The sequence below is a fragment of the Rhinopithecus bieti genome, unplaced genomic scaffold (genome assembly GCF_001698545.2).
Source record: "Rhinopithecus bieti isolate Rb0 unplaced genomic scaffold, ASM169854v2 scaffold_11944, whole genome shotgun sequence".
Lineage (NCBI taxonomy): Eukaryota > Metazoa > Chordata > Mammalia > Primates > Cercopithecidae > Rhinopithecus > Rhinopithecus bieti.
Window position 1 is genome coordinate 1723252 of NW_016807378.1, and position 11003 is coordinate 1734254.

Genomic DNA, 11003 nt, shown 5'->3' on the forward strand with positions numbered 1-11003 from the left:
TCACCATGTTACCCAGGCTGGTCTTGAACTCCTGGGCTCAAGTGATCCATGCACCTCAGACTCTCAAAATGCTGGGATTACAGCACCTGGCTGAAGGATGGCTTTTAAAAATCAAGAACTGAGTGCTAGGTGTGTTCATTGTGTTTGGGATATCACTGTTTCTGGACTCTAAGAATGGGCAAAGCTAGGAAATACATCTAGGTATATCCATGTGGAGTGTGTGTGTTATGTGTATATACTCTCACATATAGACATTTATATGTACATTTCTTTTTATTTAGTATACTTGGAAGAGGGCCAAGCAGGCGACTTGAGAGATTCAAGTGCATATATGTATATTTCTTTCTAAATCTATCTATATATATTGAAGAAAATGTTTCCACCAATATTCAGTTTGTAATCCAACTCCAGAAGGTTCATCCTAGTTATCTTCCTTTCCATATTTTTCTCTCCATTCTCTGATAGCAAGAAATCTTATGGATGCCTAGGATATTTTTTATTGAAAAAAGGAAGTTACAAAATTGCATATACATTATGAACTCATCCTTTTCTTAAAGTTAATACATGCATTGAAAAAAAAAAGTCTGGAGGAATATATATCCAACTGCTAACACTGTTCCCTTTTATCCAGGGAAGTGGGGTTATGGGGGCTTTGCAATTCCTCTATTACATCTATATTTATAATATTTTTAAATTTTTGGTCAAAAGTAGGGGTAACTTTTTTTTTTCTTTTTTTTGAGACAGGTTCTCACTCTGTCACCCAGGCTAGAGTGCAGTGGAACAATCGGGGTTCACTACAGCCTTAACCTCCTGGGCTCAAGCGATCCTCTTGCCTCACCACCCTGAGTAGCTAGGACTACAGGCACGCACTACCACGCCCGGCCAATTTTTGTATTTTTAGTAGAGATGAGGTTTTGCCATGTTGGCCAAGCTGGTCTCGAACTCCTGGATTCAAGCGACCCACCCGCCTCAGCCTCCCAAAGTACTAGGATTACAGGCATGAGCCACCGCACCCAGCATGGGGGGTTACTTTTGAACAGGATGTTGGTGGCTCTTTTCCTGTTGCCCTACAATTGACACTAAAGCCCATGGCCATAGAAAACAAAACAAAACAAAACAAAATATCTCACCTAAAGAGAACAGCTTACATTTGAAGTGTAGAACCCTTCGCCCTTTAATCTTCCCCTGGGCTTACAAACAGGATGCACAATTGGTTCTGCTCCTATCAACCACCACCCCTCCACCATCACCCCCTACCTTCTGAATTATATTAAGATATAGAAAAGAGAAGGCAGGGGAGATTTCTTGAGGGTAGTGGGACTTGTGGAGACTGCAGCGTTTGTTCATGGTAAGTGGGTGTTTTCTTCTCTAACTGAAGCCTTGTATGAGGAAAGGAGGGAGGGGCTCCAAAGGAATTGCTATGACTAGTATTATTATTTATTTATTTAATTTTTTGAGATGGAGTCGTGCTTTGTCGTCCAGGCTGGAGTGTAGTGGTGCGATCTCAGCTCACTGTAACCTCCGCCTCCTGGGTTCAAGTGATTCTCCTGCCTCAGCCTCCTGAGTATTTGGGATTACAGGTGTGTGTCACCATGCCCAGCTAATTTTTTGTATTTTTAGTAGAGACAGGGTTTTACCATGTTGGTCAGGCTGGTCTCAAACTCCTGACCTCATGATCCACCCACCTTGGCCTCCCAAAGTGCTGGGATTACAGGCGTGAGCCACTGCGCCCAGACTTATTTTTTTTACTTTTTAAGAGACAGGATCTCTCTCTGTTGTCCAGGCTGAAGCGCAGTGGTGTGATCATAGTAACCTCAAACTCCTGGGCTCTGGCAATGTTCCCACCTCAGTCTCTCAAGTGGCTAGGACTATAGGCATACGCCGCAATGCTTGGCTGATTGTATGTATGTATGTATGTATTTATTTTGTGGAGACAGGGTCTCACTATGTTGGCCCAGGATGGTGTTGAATTCCTGGCCTCAAGTGATTCTCCCGTCTCAGCCTCCCAAACCACCTGGATTACAGGTGTGAGCCACCACACTGGGCCCCAAAGGAAGCATTTGTAGGGATTAGAGTTGCCTGCAAGAAGATGAGACTGCAATTCTATTTCCCATGTGGATATCTGCTTAGGCAATAGATTACTGAACTATCTCCAGGGTCTAACTGAGCAAGAGAGAAGAAAATTTGAGGGAAATGGCCCTTTCCTTCTTCCCCACCTCCATATACTAGAGGAACTAGGAATAGTTCCTTTCCTTTTAAGTCAGGAAAGAAGGTGTTAGAGTCTCTGATGTGGCCCACTCACAGTGCTGTTCTCATCTGCCTGAGTTCTAAACAAATTGAGAAACCAGATAGAGATGGTGACAAAACCAGATAGATGGTGACAAAACTCACCTTTTGGTAATAAAGGCCAAATTGAGGCATATAGTTTAGAGAGGAGCCAAATAAGTGAGCTAATGAATCCCTGAATTAGGCAGACTCACCATCCAGTGGAAGTAGCATGGTCCCCAGCAGCCTCCAGACATGGGACCCTGCCCAGATGAGACTTAAAACAAGGAGCAGAAGAGAACTCCTTCTCCCTGCAGGCAGGCTCTAGCCTAAGAACACAAAAGAAAAGAAATTTATTTATTATTATTATAATTTTTTGAGGCAGAGTCTCACTCTCTTGCCCAGTCTGGAGTGCAGTGGCACAGTCTCTGCTTACTGTAGCCTCCACCTCCCAGGTTCAAGCAATTCTCGTGCCTCAGCCTCCCCAGTAGCTGGGATTACAGGCGCGTGCCACCACACCCAGCTAATTCTTTGTATTTTTAGTAGAGATGGGGTTTCACTGTGTTGGCCAGGCTGGTCTCAAATTCCTGGCCTCAAGTGATCTACCCACCTCAGCCTCCCAAAGTGCTGGGATTACAGGTATAAGCCACTGTGCTTGGCTAGAAAAGAAATTTAAAAGAAGGCACTGAATCAACCATGCCCAGCTTACTCTCACTTTTATGAATCAAGTAAGTCACTCCACTTGTGGACAGGGTAAGTTAACGGAAAGTGTCACGATAATTGAGCTCTCTTATTTGAAAGGAAACATAACGGTGAGGGAGAAGCCTTCCCCCTATTAAGGACAGGGGATGACTTATGGCTACATTTTATTCCTCTACTTCTGCTCTAAGCAATCAGGGCGAAACCTAAACCTGGGATGAGGAGTGGTGTGTATGTGATGAGGGTCAGATTTATACTGAATTTAAGTTTTAACTCCAAACGGATCATCAATGAAGTGTAAGAGTTGCAACTAAAAAGCGCTGGGAAAAGAACACAGGTGTAAAGCTTCAAGACTTTGGGTTAGGGCCAGGCACAGTGGCTCACACCTGTAATCTCAGCACCTTGGGAGGCCGAGGCAGGTGGATCACTTGAGGCCAGGAGTTCCAGACCAGCCTGCCAACATGGTGAAACCCCGTCTCTACTAAAAATACAAAAATTAGCCGGTTATGATGGCACGCGCCTGTAATCCCAGCTACTTGGGAGGATGAGGCAGGAGAATTTCTTGAACCTGGGAGGCGGAATTTGCAGTGAGCCAAGATCACACCACTGTGCTCCAGCCTAAGCGACAGAGCAAGACTCCATCTCAAACAAAACAAAACAAAAACAAAAACAAACAAAAAACAACTTTGGTTTAGACAAAGCCTCCTTGGATACAAAAAAAGTATGAGGCTTGGTGCAGTGGCTTACGCCTGTAACCCCAGTGCTTTGGGAGACAGAGGCAGGCAGATCACCATGAGGCCAGTCTGGCCAACATGGTGAAACCCCGTCTCTACTAAAAATACAAAAATTAGCTGGGTGTGGTGTCGCACACCTGTAGTCCCAGTTATTCAGGAGGCTGAGGCACAGGAATTGCTTGAACCCGGGAGGTGGAGGTTGCAGTGAGCTGAGATGACACCACTGCACTCTAGCCTGGATGACAGAGTGAGAGCCTATGTCAAAAAAAAAAAAAAAAAAAAAAAAAAGCATGAGTGAAAGAAAAAATAGACTGGATTTTATCTAAACTTAAAACTTTTGTGCTTCAAAGGTTATCATCAGGAACATGAAAAGACAACCCACAGAATGAGAAGTTTTGCAAATCATATATCTGATAAGGGACTTGTACCTAAAATATACAAAGAACTCTTAGAAATCAGTAATTAAAAGGCAACCTAATTTAAAAATGAGCTAAGGATACAAATAGACATTTCCCCAGTGAAGATATGCAAATGGCCAGTAAACACACAAACAAATGCTCAACATTATTAGCCATTAGAAAAATGGAAATCAAAACCACAATGAGATTTCACTTCATACCCCCCAGTATGGTTCTAATGAAAAAGACAAACAATAAGTGTTGAGAAGGATGTAGAGAAACTCCCATACACTGCTGGTGGGAATGTGAACTGGTGCTGCTGCTTTGGAAAACAGTCTGGCAGTTAACAATTAAACGTCATGTTTAAACAATTACACAATATGCATACTTATATAACCTAGCAATTTCATCTCCCCAAAAATGAAAACATACATTCACACAAAACCTTGTACACAAATATTCATAGCAACATTATTCAGAAAAGCCAAAATATTGAAACAATCCAAATGTCCATGAACTGATATGGCACATCCATACATAGGAATGTTATTTGTCAATCAAGAGGAATGAAGTATGAACACATACTACAACATGAATGAATCTTAAAACATTATGCTAAGTGATTGAAGCCACAGAATGTCTACCCTGGACCTCATAGCCCAAGATGGGGATGAGGAATAGGAAGATGCAGCAGAAACACGGCTTCTGGGAGTAAACTTTGGGGGTGAGGCAGGTAGTTTCTGTAAAGGTTTCCCTTAGAAAACATACTGCAGCTGGGCACGGTGGTTCATGCCTGTAATCCCAGCACTTTGGGAGGCTGAGGTGGGTGGATCACAAGGTCAGGAGTTTGAGACCAGCCTGGCCAATATTGGTGAAACCCTGTCTCTACTAAAAATACAAAAATTTGCCAGGTGCAGTGGCGCACACCTGTAATCCCAGCTACGTGGGAGGCTGAGGCAGAAGAATCGCTTGAACCTGGGAGGTAGAGGTTGCAGTGAGCTGAGATGGTGCCTTGGCGAAAGAGCAAGACTCCGTCTCACAAAAGGAAAAAAAGGGAAAACATATACCGTGGCCAGTGTGGTGGTTCATGCCTGTAATCCCAGCACTTTGGGAGGCTAAGGCAGGTGGATCACTTGAGGTCAGGAGTTTGAGAACAGCCTGGCCAACATCAACATCGTGAACCCCTGTCTCTACCAAAAAAATACAAAAGTTAGCTGGGCGTGGTGGCGAGCACCTGTTGTCCCAGCTACTCTGGAGGCTGAGGTGGAAGAATTGCTTGAACCCGGGAAGCAGAGGTTGCAGTGTGCTGAGATCACGCCACTGCACTCCATCCTGACAGAGAAAGTAAGACCCTGTCTCAAATATATATATATACACACACACATATATATATACACACACACACACACATATATATATACACACACACATATATATATACACACACACACATATACACACACACACACACACACACATATATATATACACACACAAACACCTCAATATGTGTCCTACCAGGGCTCTGTGGGTAAGGGCTACCTGTCCCAGGGCTGCATGTTGGGATCTGTGCCGTGTTGACAGCTTTTCCTGGATCTCCTTCAAGTTACACATCCCTGACCTCACCAAGGTGCATACCCTACTCTTTGCTTCTGGTTACAATTATGCCACCAAGAGATGGACAGTGAGTGACTGGCCGGGCAAAGGAAGCTCTGAGTCTGAAGGAAGTAGGGAAGGTGAGGGTACAGCTCCCTGAGAACCTGACCTGGGGACAGTGGGACCAGCCCCAAAGGGGATAGGGAAGATACAGAAGACAGATCCCTGGAATGTAAATGGCTGTCTGCTAGACGGCTCATCTGTGCCTCACAGTCATTTCCATGAAATTACCACCCCAAGACACTAATAAGTGATCTGGGAGACAGCCAGTATTTTGCATAATTTCCAGAAAGCCAGTACTAAATTGAGACTAGGATTGATTCCCTTGTGTTTTCTAATAATAATAAGGGCATCTGGATGAGTGTGTCATCATAACAGCAGAGGCTGAGGGATACCTGGTGACCCCCTGTTGAGGAGCCAGCCCAAGGGATCCTCTGGAGTGGCCCACAGGGAGGAGAGAACTCAACTTTTGGAGTTTTGCTTCAAAACTGGCCTATGTCTATAGGTCAGACAGGACTATGGTATCTCCCAGGCCCTGGGCTCCTTCCTTCAGCGTGCAAACATGTCCAAGCTTCATTCTACATTGTAAAATTCTCCCTCACCCGCCTCAGTTATTATATCATCTCTCTACTCCCCATCACAGCCAGACTTCTAGAAAGAGTTGTCTGCATCTGCTGCCTTTACTGCTCACATCAAAGTCATTAAAGCTGAAGTCAATGCCTGTCTCCCTTGCCCTTCTGTGGTATTTAACACTCTTTGGAAATCTTTGTCCTTTGGCTTCTGTAATACAACCCCCTCCTGGTTCTCTTTCTATCTTTCTGATTACTCTGAGTTCACCTTTTTCATGGAATTCTCATCCACAGTCCATTCCTTAAATGCTGTGCCCCCAGAGTTCTGTTCTTGGCACCCTTCCCTTCTTGCTTTGGGTGACTTCATCCATTCCTTTGGCTTTAACCAATCCCTCCCATGCAGACATCTCTCAGCTCCATATCCCTTTCTCAATTCCAGCCTTTATCTTGTCCTACCACCTGGAAACACCATGGTCTCCAAATTCAATATTTACACAATTGAGCTAATCATCAGCTCCTTCAAATTCGATCCTGTGATGTTCTTCAGTTCAGTTGGTGGCAAGACTTCTAGACAATCCCTGCATCTACTGCCAATGCAAATTTACCATCTCCAAATAGCTCTGTCTTGCCTAATTCCTACGCCAAATTCCCATCATCATTACTTTGGTTCAGGTCTCATCATTTCTCATATGGATTTTGCAGCAGTTTGCTAACAGGTGTTCCTGCTTCTCATCTTTCCCTCCCTCTAGTCCATCTTCCGTATTACTCTCTAAGTGATCTATCGAAAACATAAATCTAAGCTGGGTGAGGTGGCTCACACCTGTATATCCCAGAACTTAGGGAGGCCAAGGTAACAGAATTGCTTGAACCCAGGAGTTTGAGACCAGCCTGGGCAACGTAGTGAGACATTGTCTCTACAAAACAGACAACCACTAAAAAGGTCTGACTCTATCACCTGGTTGAAAATCCTCTAATGACTCTCCATTTCCCTCAGGAGAAAACCCAAATGCTTGATCCTGAATCCACTATGAAGGCATGACCCTGGGCCCTCGCTGTGATCAATGGGACCTGATAGAAAGTCTGCAGGTGGGTAATTGGGAGAGGTTTTCCTCACTACTAAAAAGCAATGCACAGGAGCAAATGCCTTTCTTCTTTGGATATGAAACATCTGCTTGTAACACCTGGAAGTGCTTTGACCATCTCTTAACTGTGAGGAAAGACACTGCAGACATAACAAGGACAAAAGAGCAGAAAGATAGAAAATATTTGGGTGCTGCTGCTATCCCTAAGCCACTGAATTAGCCAGCCCCAGAATGGCTCACCTCCAGGTTTTCTGGAGCATGAGATATTCACTGTTCTAATTATTTAAGCTGTTTTAGTTGGGTTTCCTGTTACTTGGAGCTGAAAGTACCCTAATTAACACATTTATAGGATGTTTCTCTTTAAAGATAGAGAAAATACCAAGATTTTATAAAGATGAAGTCTTCTATGACTCCCTTAGGAAGCATTAGGTCCAAATCCTCCTATTGTTCACATAGCAATAAGTATCTTCCTCTGTTGTGGCACTTAGAATGGAATTTTTGTTTTGTTTTTGGGCTTCTTTTAACTATTATAGTCAAAACAGTTAACTGCCACAATGAACAGCCAACTGCATTCCCAAATTCAATTTCCTACTCTTGCAAACACAAACTTCCCCACCCCTCAGAGCCACATCCAGCCTGCTTTAGTCCTTAGATAAGTGCAAGGAAATAACAATAGCCAGTCAGCTACATTCTGCGGAGAGCAGGGTGTCACAGCTCCTGTCTGCTGAAACATCTAGTTGTGCTGGGCTTGTCGTCATGGAAACACAGCTGATGCTGTGAGCATATGGCCTAGAGCCTCTGTCTCTTCCATTCCCAGTGAGGGAGAGGAGCTGGTACTTGCTTACAACATGACAATGTCCTATATTGTCTGTTGGGTTTGTTGAATGAAGGGGGAGAATAGATTGCTGTGGAGGGGGCTGAGCTGAAAGTGTTGTAAGGAATTAGAACTTAGAGAGCTCTAGTTCCTTTATGAGTAAGGCCTGTGCACCTAAAAATGTGTGCAGATGAATCTGGGGAGGTTGGAGGAGTGGTGAGGAGGAGGTAGGGAAACAGACATGTAATGAATGCTCACTGTGTGCCCGACGCTATATTTTGTACAATAACAAAAATTAGCATTTTTGAAACTTTTAAGTCAAGGTACTTTCCACATTTTATTTAATCCATACAACCATCCCATGGGATGAATTCTATTATTCTCTCAATTTTTCAGAAAAGGAAACCCAGTAAATAATTTTCCAAAGTCATGCAGCCAGGAAGTGATAAGCCCAGGCTTGAACCCAGGGTTGTCTATGTCTAAAATATCTGCATAAACCTATGCTATACTGTCTCTTTGCTATGATAAGTGCTTTGGATTTATTTTGTTCAGATAAATTATTTTGATATTAGACTTCTGCCTTAGTCCATTTGGGCTGCTATAACAAAATACTATAGACTGAGTGGCTATAAACAGCAGAACTATATTGCTTACAGTTCTGGAGGCTGGGAAGTCCTAGATCAAGGTGCGAGCATGGTTGGGTTCCGGTGAGGGCCAGTTTCCTCATAGACAGCTGCCTTCTCACTGCAACCTCACATGTGGAAGGGGTGAGGGATCTCTCTGGGGTTTCTTTTATAAGGGCACTAGTCCCATTCATAAGGGCTTTGCCCTCATGACTTAATCATCTCCCAAAGGCCCCACCTCCCAATACCATCATCACCTCAGGGGTTAGGATTTCAGTATGTCACTTTTAAGGGAACACAAACATTCAGATCATAGCAATTTCACACCAAGCTTATATGATATAGTGTTTGTCTGAAATATCCTTACATACAGTACATAGATGAGAGTCTTTTGAACTGTTAATTGTAATATAGTATAATTCTCATGATAATTCAGTGATGTAGGAATCATTATTTCCAAATAATAAGGAGTCTTATGCTCAGATTAATTAAGCAAATTGACCAGGGTCACATGGCTGGTGGTTAAAAGGAAACAAAAAACCAATGAGTGCCATTCCAAAGCCTGTGTACCATCTATTCTCCACTATGCTTCAGGGATAGGCAGGTTGCCTCTCTCTGTCCACTGTGCCTTCAGTTGCCAATAGGTTGACTCCAAAACCCAATCCTCTCATTAATCAAGGGACCTCCATACCCAACTACTTTCTCAATTCCATAGGCATACTCGGCATTCTCAGATGAAACCGAATTAAAACACAACCACCACAACTAGAAAACCCAATGTGTCTAAAGTTGAACTAAAGATCACCCCTAAAACATGCTCCCCCCTAGTACTCTGATCTCAGTAAATGGCACCATCATTCACCCTGTTTTTCATTCCAGTAATGTTGTAGAACTTTATTCCTTAGTTCAGCTAAAACTTAGGTTCTTGTCACACTACCAGGGAAATTTAGGCATGTGGATGCATTTAAGGGCAAGTAAAGCAGGGCTTTATTGAACAAAAAGGAAAAATAGAAAAAAAAACAACTCAGCAAGTGAGATGGAGTCCTGCTAATAGGCCCTCCACCTCACAGATTGATTCCCAGGTCGCCACTTGAACTGAAGAGAGCAGGCTCCTCTGCTGCCTAAGGCACAAACTTGCTGAGGCCCCACCCCCTTCCCCAGTGTGCAGGTGGGCATTATTCAGAGAGAACCAGTTGGGAAAGTGTGGGCTTCATCTGGGACCAGCAGTCTGGTTTTTCAGACGTCAGGCTTTTTTAGGCTTGAAACTGGGGTTTTGCTGGGGACCCTTGGCTGTCTTCTGTCTCTATCGGTAACATGAGTGTCACCTTTAACATGGCCTTCTCCCTTTCTCTTGTTACATGGAATCAATCATTGAGTCCCGATAGTTTTCTGCCTCATTGGTCTAGTCACCCCACTTCCCTAATCCATGTCATTAACATCTCTTGTCTGAATTATTGCAAGAGTCACCTAGCAGGCCTCCATGCCTCCACTCTCGCATCCTTCCAATCTGGTCTTCATTGCAGCAGCCTCAATATCACCATTTTACTTAGATGATTTCCTATTACTCTTTGGGTACATCCAGAATCTTTGTGTGTGTGTGTGTGTGTGTGTGTGTGTGTGTGTGTGTGTCTTTCTTGAGATTTTCTCAAAGTCTTTTTTTTTTTTTTTATACTTTAAGTTCTAGGGTACATGTGCGCAACGTGCAGGTTTGTTACATATGTATACATGTGCCATGTTGGTGTGCTGCACCCATTAACTCGTCATTTACATTAGGTATATCTCCTAATGCTATCCCTGCCTCCTCCCGCCTCCCCACAATAGACCCCGGTGTGTGATGTTCCCCTTCCTGTGTCCAAGTGATCTCATTGTTCAATTCCCACCTATGAGTGAGAACATGCAGTGTTTGGTTTTCTGTTCTTGCAATAGTTTGCTGAGAATGGTGGTTTCCAGCTGCATCCATGTCCCTACAAAGGACACGAGCTCATCCTTTTTTATGGCTGCATAGTATTCCATGGTGTATATGTGCCACATTTTCTTAATCCGGTCTGTCACTGATGGACATTTGGGTTGATTCCAAGTCTTTGCTATTCTGAATAGTGCCGCAATAAACATACGTGTGCATGTGTCTTTATAGCAGCATGATTTATAATCCTTTGGGTATAT

General features: G+C 43.6%; 1 protein-coding gene across 3 annotated transcripts in view; it reads left to right on the forward strand.

Annotated features, from left to right (window-relative positions):
* Positions 1–11003, forward strand: part of RRAS2 (RAS related 2) — a 146793-nt gene that overhangs the window by 20894 nt on the left and 114896 nt on the right. Inside the window, exon 2 of one of the 3 annotated variants that reach the window (XM_017881550.1) lies at positions 7316–7407. The exons of the other annotated variants lie outside the window; for them this stretch is intronic. Within the exon in view, the coding sequence (XP_017737039.1) occupies positions 7357–7407 (51 nt within the window). The 5' untranslated portion in view covers positions 7316–7356. The remainder of the gene's footprint in view (positions 1–7315; positions 7408–11003) is intronic. 3 annotated transcript variants of the gene reach the window in all.